The sequence below is a fragment of the Melanotaenia boesemani genome, chromosome 14 (assembly GCF_017639745.1).
Source record: "Melanotaenia boesemani isolate fMelBoe1 chromosome 14, fMelBoe1.pri, whole genome shotgun sequence".
Classification (NCBI taxonomy): Eukaryota; Metazoa; Chordata; class Actinopteri; order Atheriniformes; family Melanotaeniidae; genus Melanotaenia; species Melanotaenia boesemani.
The window spans coordinates 2,303,820-2,321,392 of NC_055695.1; the positions used below are offsets into that span (position 1 = coordinate 2,303,820).

The following is a 17,573-nucleotide window of genomic DNA, read 5'->3' on the forward strand; positions in this document are numbered from 1 at the left end:
GGACAGGACGAGCATCTGTGTCCTCTTTGTTGGATTTTCTATCCAGCAAACATTAATCAAACCATCAGGTCTGTGATTAATTGGCCAGCTGGACCTTATCGTGGACTGAGCATCTGATAACTCTGCCCTGAGGTGCAAGCATCAGCTCAGCATCACACTCCAATAATTTCCACTCGCTGACATCGACTCCACGCCTAAAATTCAGAGCCACAAACACGCAACCAGACAGGAAACACACACGAGGTTGGAGGTGAGGATCACTGACCGGATGGCGAGCAGCTCCGTCTTCTCATCTGGATCCTTGTAATGGTCTCCTGTTGGAAAACAAACAATAGGAATTAATAATTTCCTGAACTTTCCACGACCCCCCTGCAGGTCAGGCTGACTCGTTTCTGATACTCAGAATGACTCACGTCCGCTGATCTTTGTGCTGACCCTCTGTGCCAGAGCGCTGCCCTGAGCCAGCTGGTCCCTGAAGCTCTGACCCATGTAGTAGTCAATGTCGTTGGCCCTCAGCAGCTCCTCGAAGGCCTTGGTGGTGTCCCCCAGGTGCTGGGTGAGGATGCTGCAGACGCCCCGCCCCTCTCGTAGCCGCTGGCGTAGGTGGGACAGCTCCCGGGCCTGGGCCTGGATCAGAGTGTCGAATTTCCTAAACAAGAAACGAGTCAAACACAGAAGCTGTGACTACAGCAGGGTTTACGTTCAGTTCCCTCTGACTCTGCAGACCAGGACAGCAGGCCCCGGCCTCGAGTCAGTTAATCTGCTCAGACTGTCAGGCAGTCTTTACATAAAAACACCGCCGGCTACGCTTAATTAACTAGTCCTGATGCTGACTGACAGTTACAGGGTGTTAAAGGCCTGCAGTGAGTAACTGTACAACACACCAAATCAATCAGGAGCAGGGCGCCGGTGGAGGTCCTGTTCTGGTGTTAGCAATCAATCAGCTCCATCAACAGCGGGATTTCTGACCTTTTCAGTTATTTATTTATAAATGTTAATCTCAAGGATTTACACTCCATACAAATTAAAAAAAGATTTAATCTAAAGAGGCATTGACACCAGGATGGTCCATTTATTTACTGCATCTCAGTCCTTACAAACGAGGAAATCAAATCTCCATCCGAGATCAGCAACTTTTTGCTGTCTAATAATCGTCAACTACTCTGGTTTTTACTTTAATCCAAACTAACTTAACAGGAAAGCGCGACCGTCCGCCACCTTCAGCAGACATTCCTTGTATCACTGATTTCATTTACCTCTGTGTGTTAAAACTTCACCTGATGCTGACATAGTGTAAAAATGTCATGTGTTGTTCATCTGAGGTGAGATTTAATGAATTTGAAGACCAGGGGCCTCAGTTATAAAACTACAGATGGCGTTCGCAGGGAAAAATGGAAATGCTGAGCACAAAAACAAATGATGGCTCAGGAGGGAAAAAGAACGAAAAAGCCTAATTTTTTGGCATGTGAGACAGAGATCCTGATGGACCACGATGGAAAACGTAAAAATGTTTAATTGGTGGGCACGGCGTGGGCATTACTGTGTCAGAAAGACAGAATAGAGGCAGCAGGTGGAGATGCTGTTATCACAGTGTCAGAAGGGAAGAAACGCCGGAGACATCGGAGGTTACGGCTGGATATCTCAGCATCCGTCTGCCAAGTGGGAGACTTAAGTTCGTATCACAGAACTGTGAATCACTTTGGAAAAAAAGCGTCTGCCAAATGATAATGATACCGGTAATTTAGTCATTTGGTTTAATTCATAAGATAAATATGTACTGACGCATCGGGAGGGTCAGAGTTGCCATGGAGGCAGGAACATTTTCCAGTCAAGTTTGGTTTTTATGAAACCCCAAAGTCGACTATATTTGGCGTACACCAGTTTTTGTTCCAATGCAAGCTTTAAGATGAGGCACCTGGTGAGAGCCAGAAAGTCCTGATTTATGGGTGTAGTAACTCACCCCGGCCAGGTGTCAGACCTCCCTTCCTCTGTCTTCTTTCCACCTTTCCTCAGCTGGTTCTCCAGGGCATCCACCCGCGATGCAAGCTTCTCAAGGCCCTTGTCTGGGTGAGGGTGATGCGGGGAAGCCAGCGTTGCCCCATCAGACGACTGCCAGCCCTCATCCTCCTCTGCCCCGCTCTGTGAGGGCGAGGCCTGGAAGGACCAGTTGACCTTACGGGGCGTGGAGGGTCCGCAGTCGCTGGAGGTGGAGAGGGAGCGGAGGCGGCTCTGCAGCCCGCGGATGACTCCCTGAGAGCGGGACAGCTGGGAGCGAAGGTCCTCCACCAGGCGCTGAAGAGACTTGACCTCGTCTCCGTGACAAGAGCTGCGGGTGGTGGTTTTGGTGGAGCTGCTGCTGCTGGTGGGCCACCACTGGGAGCCACAGTCCAGAGACGTGCACATCTCCAGATCATCAAACTCTGTCAGGTAAACGTACAACAAGCTTCATTACATTATCACTCAGGTGACAGCTAACTTCCTCATCATCCTCAGCTGAACCTGAACCACCTGATCTGTCACTGAGGTTTACATTAGTGAGTGTCTGCTGAACACACCACCGCAACCGGTCTGACCTTCCTGTCAGATGTATGTTTGCTGCCCTCTGCAGTTTCCATCACACTATTACACCAAGAAATGTTCAGAGAAAATCCTCCCAAACTTCAACTTTTACCTCATTTTTAACTCATATCATCAAATATGGTTGATCACTTACTGAAAACTTGATTTAAAACTGATTGATTGATGTTTCAGTGTTTTATTTGTTTTCTGCTGTAAAGTTGCTTGCAAACCTTCTGCAAGTTGTCTGGAGACAACCAGCTGGAGTCAGACATACCTGGGCTGCTGGTGTCTTCCCTCTCGGCCTCGTTCTCGCTACGGCCGCAGGTCTCGTAGCCCAGATCCTGCAGGTCCACCTGGACCAGCTTACTGTCCTGCTGTACAGCTGTTTCTGCTGCAAACACAGAAGAAGCAGCAGCTTCATGTAAGTGAAGCTGAAACAGGATCTCACAACTCTCACAGTCTTCATCCTGATTCATTCATCTGCATTTATAACATGATGACGTCAGTAAAGACTGAATATATTTTCTTTGCACTTGTTTCTATTTTTAAATTATTTAAAAACTGACACAATGAAGGTTTGATTGTATTTAAGAAAATTCTGTGAAAAGTTATCATATAATATTTAAATATATCTATATTTTAATATTAATATATTTATTAATAATATTTAGACATTAATCTTTTTTATATTTATAAATTATAATTTATATTTCTATAATTGTAATACTTAACATTTTAATTCTTTGTACTTCTAATATCTTTGAACTTCAATTAATTAATATAATATAATATAATATAATATAATATAATATAATATAATATAATATAATATAATAACAGATTACAGAACAACGAGTGGCCATGTCAGATGGGAGTAACGTGGTCCACTCACTCAGCAGGTCTCTGTAGTCTTTGAGCTGCTCGGCCTGAGCCTGAACTGTGGCCTCAGACACCATCAGTCTCTCCTGCAGCTCTTTGCTCTTCTGCTGCAAACGAACCGTCTTCTCAGACATCACAGAGGACGCCACGCTCTGCTGCCGACCCACTGCTACGCTCTGCTGCCGATCCGCTGCCACGCTCTGCTGCCGACCCACCGCCATCACACCGGACTGGTCAACATCCTGGTTCACACCCAGAAAAAAACATCCTGACCATTTCCCCCTGAATGTTTCTAATCCAATCCAACATTTTAGAGAAAAAACAACCAAACCAGGGAACTCCTTGTCCTGGTCTTCCTACCTTGGTTTGTTCATCACTCTTCTGAATTTTGGACTGAGCCAGAGACAGCTCTCCATCCCAGGCATCCCACAGCTCAGACCTTTGCTCTTCCTCTTCCACTTCCTCTTCCTCTATAGTCACATCCAGTTCCTCTTCCTCTTCCTCACCCTCGAGCATCCTCCTCTTAGGCTGCCAACCTTCGGCCAGCTGACGCTTCAAGTCTTCGTTCTCTGCTTGCACACTGAACAGAGCTTTCCTTTAAAGCAGAGAGAAGGAAACGTTCAAGGCCTCTAGTGGCCATAAAAAGAATTACATTACTTTTAGATTCATAGTATGGGTCCAAATCACGATAAAACTGACCTCATCTGGGACAGTGAGGAGAATCCAGCCTTCTCCAGCTGCACCTTCAGCTCGCCCAGCTCTCTCTCCACCACCTGCTTCTGCTCCACCAGCTGTTTGACCACCGTCAGACTCTGACCGTCCAGCTGCTGGTCCTTCCCTCCACGACGCTGCCACACAGAAACATGCCACATGACATGTAAGGACTGACACCAAAAGCCCCCAGTAATTAATTGGATGGATGGATGGATGGATGGATGGATGGATAGATGGATGGATAGATAGATAGATAGATAGATAGATAGATAGATAGATAGATAGATAGATAGATAGATAGATAGATAGATAGATAGATAGATAGATAGATAGATAGATAGATAGATAGATTTTTACGTTTCCTTTAAATTTTTACCTATTTCAGACCCTACGAACCCAAAATATTTCATGTTTGTCTTGTGAACTCATTTCTTGTGTTGCAGGCCTGCAGCATTTTCCCCAAAAGTTGAGAAAAGGGCAACTTAGAACAAAGAGGAGCAAAGATGGAAAGAAAACTTTGTGATTTTCATATTTCTCCCTCATTAAAATATTCAGTCCGTCTGACAGGATTTCAGCGTGTAAGACAAAGAGTCTTATCATCATCACCAGCTGATAGAACCACATGAACAAGGGTTACCAGGGAAACCATCATCATCTCTACAATCCAGTTCACAGATGTCCCTTTAGACTGAGCAGAAAAGAAGCTGCATGTTAACCTGGACCAGAGCTCCAGAGATGACGTTGACTTCGCTGGACTCGGAGGCACCTTAGAGGGTTATTTTACTTGATGGGCGACTTGGTATGAATGTTTCTCCACTTGTTTTTAACGAATTTCTTACGTAGGGAATCTTAAAAAGTGCAAGTATCGTCCTGCACTGGCAGATTATTAAACTTGGTCTAAATCTTCTCAAGCTCCTAACTGAGCCGCCACCTTACCGTGGTGGAGGAGTTTGCGTATCCTGATGATCCCAGTGGCTATGTTGTCGGGGGCTTTCTGCCCCTGGTAGAGTCACCCATGGCAAACAGTTGTCTAGGGGCGGGACCAGACGAAGTACGGTTTAAAAAACCCCTATGATGATGACAAATCATGGACCCAGGTTTCCCTTGCCCGGACGTAGGTCACCGGGCCCCCCCTCTGAAACCAGGCCTGGAGGTGGGGCACGGAGGCAAGCGCTTGGTGACCGGGCCATTGCCCATGGGACTCAGTCGGCCTGAAAGGGTGATGTGGGCCCCCCCTCCCGTGGGCTCACCACCTGCAGGAGGGGCCATAGGGGTTGGGTGCAGTGTGAGCTGGGCAGCTGCCAGAGGCGGGGATCCTGGCGGTCTGATTCTCGGCTGCAGAAGCTAGCTCTAGGGACGTGTAATGAGAAGGAGCCTGAGCTGGTGTGCGAGGTTGAGCGGTTCCGGCTAGATATAGTTGGACTCACCTCGGCACACGGATTGGGCTCTGGAACCACTGTCCTTGAGCGGGGCAGAACCCTCTTCCATTCTGGAGTTGCTCCTGGTGAGAGGCACCAAGCAGGTGTGGACATGCTCATTGCCCCCCGACTTGGCGCCTGTGCGTTGGGGTTTACCCCGGTGGATGAAAGGGTAGCCTCCCTCCGCCTTCAGGTGGGGGGACGGGTCCTGACTGTTGTTTGTGCTTACGCACCAAACAGCAGTTCAGAGTACCCACCCTTTTTGGAGTCCTTGGAGGGGGTGTTAGAGAGCACTCCTTCCGGGGACTCCCTTGTTCTGCTGGGGGACTTCAATGCCCACGTGGGCAATGACAGCGAGACCTGGAGGGGCGTGATTGGGAGGAATGGCCCCCCGATCTGAATCTGAGTGGTGTTTTCTGTTCTCGTCATGGATTGTCTATAACAAACACCTTGTTCAGGCATAAGAGTGTCCACATGTGCACTTGGCACCAAGACACTCTAGGCTGCAGTTCGATGATGTATCGTTGGAGAGATGGGCAGCGCTGTCAACTGATCACCACCTGGTGGTGAGTTGGCTCTAATGGTGGGGGAGGATGCTGGTCAGGCCTGGCAGACCCAAGTGTGTTGTGAGGGTCTGCTGGGAACCTCTGACGGAGTCCCCTGTCAAAAAGAGTTTCAACTTTCATCTCCGGCAGAGCTTCAACCATGTCCCGGGTGAGGCGGGGGACATTGAGTCCGAGTGGGCTGTGTTCTATGCCTCTATTGTTGAGGTGGCCAGCTGCAGTTGTGGCTGCAAGGTCGTCGGTGCCTGTCGTGGCAGTAACCCCCAAACTTGTTGGTGGACACCAGCAGTAAGGGCTGCTGTCAAGCTGAAGAAGGAGTCCTATCGGGCCTTTTTGGCCTCTGGGACTCCAGAGGCAGCTGATGAGTATTGGCAGGCTAAGTGGAACATAGCTTCAGCAGTGGCTAAGGCAAAAACTCTGCCATGGGATGAGTTTGGAGAGGCCATGGAAAATGACTTCCGGATGGCTTTGAGGAGATTCTGGTCCACCATCCGGCGGTTCAGGAGGGGAAAGCAGTGCTCCATCAACACTGTGTACAGTGGGGATGGGGGGCTGCTGACCTCGGCTCGGGACGTTGTGAGGTGGAGAAGACCTTCTCAATCCCACCAACACGTCTTCCGAAGCAGAGTCTGGGGACCCTGGTGTTGGCTCTCCAATCTCTGGGGCTGAGGTCGCTGAGGTGGTTAAAAAACGCCTTGGTGGCAGGGCCCTGGGGGTGGATAAGGTCCACCTAGAGATATGTTAAGGCTCTGGATGCTTTAGGGCTGTCTTGGCTGACACGCCTCTGCAGCATCCCGTGGACATCGGGGACAGTTCCCCTAGACTGGCAGACTAGGGTGGTGGTCCCCCTCTTCAAAAAGCGGGAACGGAGGGTGTGGTCCAACTACAGCAGGATCACACTCCTCAGCCTCCCTGGTAAGGTCTATTTAGGGGTGCTGGAGAGGAAGGTCTGTCGGATAGTCGAACCTCGGATTGAGGAGGAGCAGTGTGGTTTTTGTCCCGGTCGTGGAACAGTGGACCAGCTCTACATTCTCTTCAGAGTCTTGGAGGGGGCATGGGAGTTTGCTGAACCAGTCTACATGTGCTTTGTGGACTTGGAGAAGGCGTCCCCCGGGGACTCCTGTAGGGGGTACTCCGAGAGTATGGAGTGCCGGACTTCCTTTCACGAGCTGTCCGGTCCCTGTACAGCCGGTGTTAAAGCTTGGTCTGCATTGTTGGCAGTAAATCAGAATCGTTTCCAGTGAGGGTTGGACTCTGCCAAGGCTGCCCTTTGTCACTGATTCTGTTCAGGCGCAGCCGAGGTGTTAAGTGGATTCGGTCTGGTGGTCTCAGGATTGGGTCGTGGAACAGTGGACCAGCTCTACATTCTCTTCAGAGTCTTGGAGGGGGCATGGGAGTTTGCTGAACCAGTCTACATGTGCTTTGTGGACTTGGAGAAGGCGTCCCCCGGGGACTCCTGTAGGGGGTACTCCGAGAGTATGGAGTGCCGGACTTCCTTTCACGAGCTGTCCGGTCCCTGTACAGCCGGTGTTAAAGCTTGGTCTGCATTGTTGGCAGTAAATCAGAATCGTTTCCAGTGAGGGTTGGACTCTGCCAAGGCTGCCCTTTGTCACTGATTCTGTTCAGGCGCAGCCGAGGTGTTAAGTGGATTCGGTCTGGTGGTCTCAGGATTGGGTCTCTGCTATTTGCAGATGATATGCTTCTGTTGACTTCATCGGGCTGTGATCTTCAGCTCTCATTGGAGCAATTAAGAGTGTGAAGCGGCTGGGATGAGAATCAGCACCTCCAAATCTGAGAATATGGTCCTCAGCCGGAAAAGGGTGGTGTGCCTTCTCAGGGTCAGCAGTGAGGTCCTGCCCCAAGTGGAGGAGTTCACGTATCTCGGGGTCTTGTTCATGAGTGAGGGAAGGATGGAGCGGGAGATCGACAGGTGGATGGGTGCGGCGTCTGCAGTGATGCGGACTCTGCATCGGTCTGTCATGGTGAAGAAGGAGCTGAGCCAAAAGGCAAAGCTCTCAATTTACCGGTCCATCTAAGTTCCTACCCTCACCTATGGTCACGAGCTGTGGGTAGTTACTGAAAGACCAAGATCGCGAATACAAGCGGCCAAAATGAGTTTTCTCCACAGGGTGGCCGGGCTCTCCCTTAGAGATAGAGTGAGAAGGTCGGTGATCTGGGAGGGGCTCAGAGTAGAGTCGCTGCTCCTCTGCATGGAGAGGATACAGATGAGGTGGCTCGGGCATCTAGTCAGGATGCCTCGTGGACGCCTCCCTGGTGAGGTGTTCCAGGTACGTCCCACCAGAAAGAGGCCCCGGGGAAGACCCAGGACACGCTGGACAGACTACATCTCGCGGCAGGCCTGGGAACGCCTCGGGATCCCTCCGGATGAGCTGGTGAATGTGGCCGGGGAGAGGGAAGTCTGGTTTTTCCTGTTGAGGCAGCTGTCCCACGACCCAACTCCGGATAAGCGGCAGATAATGGATGGATGGATGAAATCTTCTCAAGTTGAGTGTCTTGTTCTCATATTGAGAGAGCTATCTGTCACAGTGCAGACCACATCTTTTCAAGGGGGGTCCTGACCCGAAAAAACCCGAGCCCGTACACCTGTACATGTGTTTGCAGGAAGAGTGAGACACAATAATTCCTGCAACTCTTCATCACCTGCTATCCTCAATGTTAGAATGCCTTGAAAGTGTTGGGAGAGGAATGGGAATGTCTTTCTGAACATGCTGCAGGGCTGTCTGCAGTGATACCAACATAACGTTGCATTTTTCACATCATTCCGACTCTTTCTGATCCAATGTTTTAAAATCATTGTTTTGTGTTACTTTTCAATTCTGCAGGAATGTTTTATCCTTTAAACTGGAGGTGCCTGGTTGTAAAGACAGAGGTTATGGAGTTAACTGGGTTCTTACCTGGAGGCTGGACTCGTCCTCATCAACACTTTCAGTGTACTCGCTGTTTAGATCTTCATCTGCTTCATCCTCTTCCTCAGAGCTCAGTTCTGCAGGAAGCAGGGACACAAATTTCCCACATCAGAGACACGTTTTACTCATTTACAGCCTAGTCTGGGTGATGCGTTTGAATGCCACATGGTCAACAGAGAAAACATCCGTTTCATCCAGAGGAAGCCGTCTGTGTTCCTCGCTTACTTCATCATGAACGCAGCAGGACACCGTGGAGATGTTTGGGGCATAAAAAGACTTAGATGGAGTTTATCTTGCTGTAGCTCAGCGTGTGATGCATTTAAAGTCTGTGCAGAAGCATTGAAATGATGGGATTTAATCCAGAGACTTGATCAAAAGACAAAAGCTTGAACTTTCTGATGACCCACATATTAGAAACCACCAAAAACGATGATATTTAAATAATATGGAGGTCAGGCAGATCTGATATTTACTGCCAGGCTTTGACCACCAACCAAGGATCCATTCTCTTTTCCATTATCTATTGTCTCTGCTCATTTGTAAAATTAGAAATTAGAGGAAAGCTTATATAAACTTGATATTTTACATTGTAGAATAAAATATTAGCCAATCAGCTATTTAACTGGATATAAATCCACAGTCAGTAGTAGGGGGGGGGGGGGGGCATGTATGAGTACAATCATTCTGTCTAGTAAACTTAATTTCTGCATCATGAGCCATTAGGAGCAAAGATGGGCAGAAAATCTACAGTCGGAATATCATTAAAATCCCTGTAACTGATCCCTGTAAAACTCAGGTCTCTGATCCTCAGAGTGAGTGAGGGGGGCACGTAGGTTCATCTGTAACTGTGCTTATGTCACTGTGTGTCTGAATGTGATGAAGGGGCTGCACAGAAATGATGGAGGGAAAACAAAGATGGAAAATTCCTGAAGTCACAAATGCATCAAACAAGAGCTGCAAGTTTATTTTTTTATTATTAACTGATGCAAAACATGTTGAAATATCCATAAAATGTGCAGGAATGTCTGGAGAAGTCACATTTGACTTTACATTGAGAAAAGCACAAGTACCAACTGCGTTCAGCTTTTACCTTCATTCATTCACTGTTAAATCGCACAAAGAAAACACACAAGCTGAAAACACACAATCGTCACAACAAAGCCAATTGATTTGATCATATTACTCAGACAGCGGGAGACTTTTTCAGAAAAATGCCGTCAGACAAAGCACACATCATCGTGCACATCACTGGGTGAAGCAGATGTGCTGAGTCATGAGTAAGATAAACTGTGTTTATTCAGGATTTTTAAACTGGTTTGTGGTTCAAATAATGATTTAAAGGTCTTTTATTTACAGGATAAGAACAAACACCTACAGTTTAAGGGGTCAAATCTGGAAAATCAGGACGTTTTAAGTAATTTTTTATGTCCTCTGACATTTTTCCTGAGCTAAATTCTCCTCTTTCTTCTTTGTTGTTTCTGTCTATCTGAGTCTCACTGATCCTGAAAATGTCTTTGCTGCAAATAGAACCCAGAACTGAAACTGCTCAGGTTTTTGTCCAAGATGGATTCAGTTCTGGGACTTCTCCGTTTCCTCTGCAGGGCCTGCAGAGTTCAGCTGGTCTGGGTTCTTCTCCTGATCTGTTGTCTTCACCCTCTCTGTCCACTTCCTGTTTGTCTCCATGGTTAAATAAAGGTTTAAAAACATCAATCAACAATCAGCAGAACACTGAACATATAGAATCTGGAACAGGAAGGAGGTCCGCCACTAAAACTGAGGCTGCAGGAGGAAGCGTGAGTCTACCGAAGGGAACGAGACGGTTAAATCTGCACTGGAAACCAAATTCAGAGTAAATGACGACACGTTTGATGCTCGTTGGATGCAAATAATTTTGGAGAAGAGTGGGGTCAAGATAACATGACGTCCACTCCTTGTCCTTTCTCCAGACAGAGGCAGGAGACGAGGACGTTCGGGGGGTAAAGTCACCCGGATGCGTTTGTTTAAAAGACTCATTAGTGGACCGAACATGTCTGACGTCAGTGTTTCTGAAGTTAGAATAAAAGATTCTGTTAGTATTTCCACCCGGAACAAGCAGACACAGAAAAACCACCACTGCAGTTAGTCGCTCCACTCGGACCCCCAAACCACCGCCTGGACTCCAGGTGCTGCTACAGATACTGCCCCATGCTTCTCTGATGCCCACCTCCAAACTCAGGCTGCCTGCTGCCAGGCCGGTCATGGCCCAACACAGGAACTCTGGGTGAGGGAACGTCCTGCTGGACCAGACTCTCCCTCAGCTGCTGGACCTCCTGGGTCAGTCGTTCTACCAGAGGGAGGTCTGATGGAACCACCAGCTGCTTCTGGAAGTCCTGCAGAACACAGAGAGAAGCATGACGTAAAACAGGAAGTGGCATCAGCGTTCCCATAGGATTGGAGTCTTCGACCGACTGACCCTGATGATCTCCTCTTTCACACGCAGAGTTCTGCTGAGAGAGTCCAGCTGGCCTGCCTGACTCCTGCTCAGCTCCTGGTTCTCCTTCTCCCTCCTCAGGAACAAACGCAGCTCCTCCTGCACCGCCTGCAGTTCCACAGACAGGTCTGGTCCAGAGTCGGGTCTGGAACCGAACCCTGAGCTCAGCTGTCTGCGGAGCTCCTGGAGCCTCGCCGCCTGCTCCGTGATGACCTCACTGAACTGGCCCGCCGAGTCCTAAAGGAGAGCGAGGAACATTTTAACAAACAGCTTCTCCAACTGGCCAGCGTTCCCGCTCCGTTCTTCACTCTACCTTTATGTACTGGTCTCTGGACCCAATGGTTCTTCTCAGATCCTGGACCTGCTCCTGGTGCTCCCGGGCCTGATGGGTCCGGTCAGCCAGCACTTCCTGGAAGAGGCGGTCTTTCAGCTGGAGGCGGAGCTTCAGGTCCTCCAGAACGTCATGTGGAGCAGAATGGACCTGAGCCAGCAGGGAGCAACGCAGATCCTGCAGGATACAGAAAACCACTTAGTTTTCCAGTTCTGGATCTAGAATTCTTAATTCAGAGCTCTGGATCTTCTAGTCTAGATCTGGAATTTTGAATCTGGAAATCTGAATCTAGTACTCTGGATTGAAGTCTGTATCTGGAATTCTGGCTCTAGAATACTGAGTCTGGAATTCTGGAACTGGTAGTCTGCATCTGGAATACTGGCTCTATGATTGACATATAAAATAGGAAAAGGAGCTCATGTCTTCATTCTGCTTCCACTTTACGTCATGTTGAGATTCAGTTTGGATCAGACGGATGAGACCTGGACCTGCTTTTATAAACACGGTGGTCAGAAAGTTTTGGTGGGTCACAAACCCTGACAAAACCATCTCAGACCTGGACCTGCAAAATCCTGGTTCAGGAACAGGAAGTCAGTGGGCTGTTGGGTCATCTTCTACATTTTTACCTGAGCTTCCTGTGTGCGAGCGTGCAGCGCCGCCTGCAGCTGCTCAATGATGGCGTCCCTTTCCCTCAGGATGCGGCTCTGTTGGTCCTCGCCGTCCTGCTGCTGGACGCTCCTCCAGGCGTCGGACACCTGCTCCAGCTCCAGAGCTTTTCCTCTCACCAGCACCTCCAGACTCTGACACAAAAACATGGCCAATGAGAGCGTAGAAAGCAGGTGGCACACCATGGACAGGAAAGGTTTGCTTACGGTGATGGTCTCCTCGTTGTTGGTCAGGACGCTGCGCTGCCTCTCCAGGTCTCTCTCCTTCTCTCTGAGCAGCAGCTGCAGACGCCGGGTCTCCTCCTCCTTCTCCTCCACGGAGCGGAACTTCTCATCCACGGCTCGCTGCGGGTCCGAGACACAGTCAGAACATCACAACATCCACCACCACAACCACCACAACATCCACCACAACATCCACCACCACAACCACCACAACATCCACCACAACATCCACCACCACAACCACCACCACAACCACCACAACATCCACCACAACAACCACCACAACATCCACCAAAACATCCACCAAAACATCTACCACCACAACCACCACCACAACAACAACCACATCCACCACAACATCCACCATCACATCCACCACAACATCCACCACAACATCAACCACCACAACAACAACCACATCCACCACAACATCCACCATCACATCCACCACATCAACCACCACAACATCCACCACAACATCCACCTCAACATCCACCACCACATCCACCACAACAACAACCACCACAACAACAACCACCACAACATCCACCACCACAACAACAACCACCATCACATCCACCACAACATCCACCACAACCACCACAACAACAACCACAACATCCACCACAACATCCACCACAACATTCACCACAACATCCACCACCACATCCACCACAACAACAACCACCATCACATCCACAATATCCACCACCACAACAACAACCACAACATCCACCACAACAACAACCATCACAACATCCATCACCACAACAACAACCACCATCACATCCACCACAACATCCACCACCACATCCACCACCACAACAACAACCACAACATCCACCACAACATCCGCCACCTCAACCACCACAACAACAACCACCATCACATCCACCACAACATCCACTACCACATCCACCACCACAACAACAACCACATCCACCCCAAAATCCACCACAACAACCACCACAACATCCACCACCACATTCACCACAACAACAACCACCATCACATCCACCACAACATCCACCATCACATCCACCACAACAACCACTACAACATCCACCACTACAACATCCACAACCACCACAACATCCACCACAACAACAACCACCATCACATCCACCACAACATCCACCTCAACAACAACCACCATTACAACATCAACTCTACTCATTTCCTGTTTTATTCTCTACATATTTAAACATATTAAATGGTCCCGGCTGGTTGGAAGTAAACATGACCAAACACTGCTGGTGTGTTTCCGTGTGTGATGTGTGTTACCTCCAGAGCTCGGTCTCTCTCTTTAATTCGCTGGCGGAGTTTCTGAAGCAGAGAGTCTCTGTTCTCCTTCTGATCTTCCAACATCTCAGAGTAATCCTGAATGACGGGAGACTGAAAATCAACACAACATGTGACCCTGAACACACCATCAAAACACACATGGCCGGTTGTTCAAAAAATGTCTGGATGGCGGATCACTTAATCCGGCTTACTTTTACCCCGGTTGTTCAAAGCAAAATATGACTGGATCACCCTGATCCAAAATCCCATTTCTTAGGATGAAGAAATCTGGATTTCCAGCATGTAGATCAATGTGCGCTGGCGGCCACGTGAAGAACAGAAGGCAGACGAAACGGTTTGCATGCCTCGGGAGAGGAACCACTGGGAGCATTTAACATAATACGTGCATGTATGGTCCGGCATAACATTGCGACCAGGCGGACTCTCCCTCTCTGTGATGATGTTGATGAGCTGAGACCCGTGTTGAGGTACCGCCCCAACCTCCGTCATTCTGTCAGAATGAGGGACGGACGGGACGTGTTGCTAGAAATTACTTTTCTTTCTTCTGTAAATTTCTTTACTGATTATGCAGCGATGAATACCAAGAATGGAACATTTTGTTATTGGATTTGTTTGGGGGGTTATTTTGTGGGGACATGATAATGTCATGGTTTTATTTTTACTTTTTTTTAACCGTTTCATTTAGCTATGCTGTAAGGCTCAATAGGAGCCTGTCCCTATGTTAACCATTTTATCAATGTAAAGGTAAAAAAAGTCAGGTGCAAAATACAAATATAAGCATATGAACCGAATAAAGAGTTCTATTATTTGATCAGCTGTTAGGTTGTACAGCAGTTTCTTCTTGTAATCCTGTCCTCTGTTGGGATCAGGATAATTCTGTTTTTTTGGATTAAAGTTATCCAGATTCTGCTCAAAATTTCTGAACAACCCAAATGGTGGATTTTATCCCGATAACAACCAGGACTGGATTACGTGATCCAAGCGAATTTCGAAATCCGGATTTCCCTTTTGAACAACCCATTTTCAAGACGTGATCCTATCCGATAACCAAAATCTGATTACGTTTGAACAACCGGGCCACAGATTTAGGAGAACTCCTTCCCTGACTTATGGTGCGTTCACTGTCCTTGTGCTTTGTTCACTTTATATCGGTGCATACACTGTATGGCGGTGTGTTCACTGACCTCCAGCAGCTGTTCTCTGGTCTGCAGGGACGTCCTCAGCTCTCTGATGCTCCTCTCTCTCTCCTCCTTCTCTCTTTGTTGCTCATGCTCGCTTACCCTGAGCTGCTCCTCTCTTTCCTGCAGAGCCGAGCGAGCCTTTTGCAGAGCGAGCTGCAGCTCCTGAACGTCACACATTCATCAGGAAACAACCACCACAAAGCTGAGAAACACGCCCGATCAGAGATTCTACGGGTTTATGGAGGCAGCCATGATGGAATAGTTTACTAGTTACTAAACTCTCGCTGTGTGAAAACTAGAAGTCGTTTTGAAATTATTTTTTAAACTGAGAGCAGCTGAATCTTTAATCATCTGCTGTGAATTATTTAGTTTTTATCTCACCTATAGATTTAAAATACTGTAAATTGTTAAAAAATCAGTAGAAGACAGAGTGTGTTTAATCAAGCATCTCGGTCCTTTTCTCACCTGGTTGTGTCTCTCAGTCTCCCTCCTGTGCTGCAGTGCCCCCTGCAGGTCTTTCTCCAGCCTCTCCAGGGCCCGGTTCTGGTCCTCCTGAGCCCTGGCGGCCTGCCACTGCGCCCGCTGGCCCGACTGCAGCTCCAGCTGGGCCTGGAATAGAGAGGCCTGCAGAGCCAGGATCTCGGTCTGGCCGCGGACGGTCTCTGCACCGGAAGCCTGGCGGAGATGGGACGGAAGGATGAGGGACAGACGAGGGACAGCTCTGCCTGCATGTCTTAGCTTACATGAAGCCTGGCAGCCTCAGTGTGGAGGACAAACCTGCAGCTGCTGCAGCTGGCTGCGACTGGACAGCTCTCTGAGAGAACACAGCATCTTATTCTGCTCCTCAATCACTTGGTACAACTCTGCAGCCTGAGCACACGCACACACACACACACTGTTCAAGCCAAAAACTGTCCTTTTTGTCCACTTTTTCAGCCCCCACCTCCCTCCATCACCTCGGCCTCCTTGGAGCCGACGGTGTCGCTGAGGTTCTGGATGTTCCGCTCCTGCTGCTGGGCTTCCTCCCGGGCCGAACGCAGCTCCAGCTCCATCTCAGCCAGACGCTCCTGCAGCTTCTACGAAACGGAAAAAACGCTTTCTGCAGCAGATCCAGGTGCAGGTTCAGGTGAGGAGGCGGAGTCGTTTCCTACCTGGTTCCTGGCCTCGCCGGCTCGGATCTTGGTCTGCAGGGAGTGCAGCTGGTTCTGGGCCTCGAGCAGCTGGCCGACACACTGACCCGCGGCGCTGTCGTACTGACCGAACTGCTCGTCCATCATCCGCTGGAGACACGAGCAGGAACAGAGAAGCAGACGGTGAAATAAACTCGTCACGTGTGATCTGCTTCTTCTCATGATTTCATTCAACCATCTTCCTTTTCCGTTATTTTAATGGTTTTTATCTATTTTTAGTTGTTTTGGTGACGATTAATCACTCTTCCTTTAGGAGTTTTTATTCAGTTTAAGGGGTTTTAAAGTGGGGGAGTGGTGCTTAGTGTTTGCAGTCCCAGGCTGGCAACTATCAGGAACCTGTGGGACCCCTGAGCAAGACCCTTGACCCCCCAACTGCTGCCGGGCGCTGGAAAAAATGGCCGACTGCTACTTGAAACGGGTTAAAAGCAGAGCACGAATTTTGGAGTTTCATAACATAAATACCGACAAATAATGAAGATTTAATTTTTTTGTCTTTTTATTTGGGGAATTTTTAATTGAGGAATAATTTAGATTTTTTTCTTTTTAATGTTATTTCTTTTTTTTTATTCATTAGTTTTTTTAATTTAGCATTTTTTGTTTGTTTTATTTATTTATTTTTAGTGGTTTTTGTTTGTGTGTTTATGTGTTTGTAGTCTTTTTTATTTAAATTTAGCGTTTTTATTTAAACATTGTGGCTTTATTTCTATTTAAGTGTTTGATTTTATTAAATTAATTCAGGGATGGGAGTTCTTTTGATTTTTATTTAATTTTTTGTCTTTTTTTCTTTGTTTAATTTAAGTGCTTTCTATTTTATATTTGTATTTTTGGACATTTCTGCACTGAATCCTTTAACTCAGTGGTTCTCAAACTTTTTCTGCAGGGCCCTTTTTCATGTCAAGGCTCCTCTTCATGACCCGACATTGACCTTTACCTGGATAAGATCTGCCCCGTCATAGTTTCTTGTCTTTGCTGGCAGAAATCTTTGTTCTTAATTCATCATCGTTTGTCCATTTGTTCAAGTTTGTCCATATTTTGCTTGCAGTGCAAAAACTATAAGTTTTGTGAACTTGCTGCCCCCCCGGCTTTACTCAGACATATAATTATGTTTTATATCTTCATTGCTTCACTGTTTGCAGATCTGTTATG

The 17,573-nt window shown here is 48.0% G+C and overlaps 1 protein-coding gene across 9 annotated transcripts in view; it reads right to left on the bottom strand.

Moving 5' to 3' along the window:
* Positions 1-17,573, bottom strand: part of LOC121652909 (phosphodiesterase 4D interacting protein) — a 112,980-nt gene that overhangs the window by 31,676 nt on the left and 63,731 nt on the right. For 8 of the 9 annotated variants that reach the window (XM_042006034.1, XM_042006033.1, XM_042006027.1 and 5 more), the window contains 19 exons: positions 16,389-16,517; positions 16,194-16,313; positions 16,015-16,107; positions 15,703-15,912; positions 15,241-15,399; positions 14,036-14,131; positions 12,734-12,871; positions 12,488-12,661; positions 11,844-12,038; positions 11,513-11,767; positions 11,264-11,429; positions 9,049-9,137; positions 4,138-4,286; positions 3,799-4,033; positions 3,452-3,680; positions 2,834-2,950; positions 1,961-2,420; positions 414-649; positions 266-314 (listed from right to left, as the gene is read on the bottom strand). In XM_042006034.1, coding sequence (XP_041861968.1) covers positions 266-314; positions 414-649; positions 1,961-2,420; positions 2,834-2,950; positions 3,452-3,680; positions 3,799-4,033; positions 4,138-4,286; positions 9,049-9,137; positions 11,264-11,429; positions 11,513-11,767; positions 11,844-12,038; positions 12,488-12,661; positions 12,734-12,871; positions 14,036-14,131; positions 15,241-15,399; positions 15,703-15,912; positions 16,015-16,107; positions 16,194-16,313; positions 16,389-16,517 — 3,299 coding nt within the window. The remainder of the gene's footprint in view (positions 1-265; positions 315-413; positions 650-1,960; positions 2,421-2,833; positions 2,951-3,451; positions 3,681-3,798; positions 4,034-4,137; positions 4,287-9,048; positions 9,138-11,263; positions 11,430-11,512; positions 11,768-11,843; positions 12,039-12,487; positions 12,662-12,733; positions 12,872-14,035; positions 14,132-15,240; positions 15,400-15,702; positions 15,913-16,014; positions 16,108-16,193; positions 16,314-16,388; positions 16,518-17,573) is intronic. The other variant, XM_042006028.1, reaches the window with a different exon arrangement.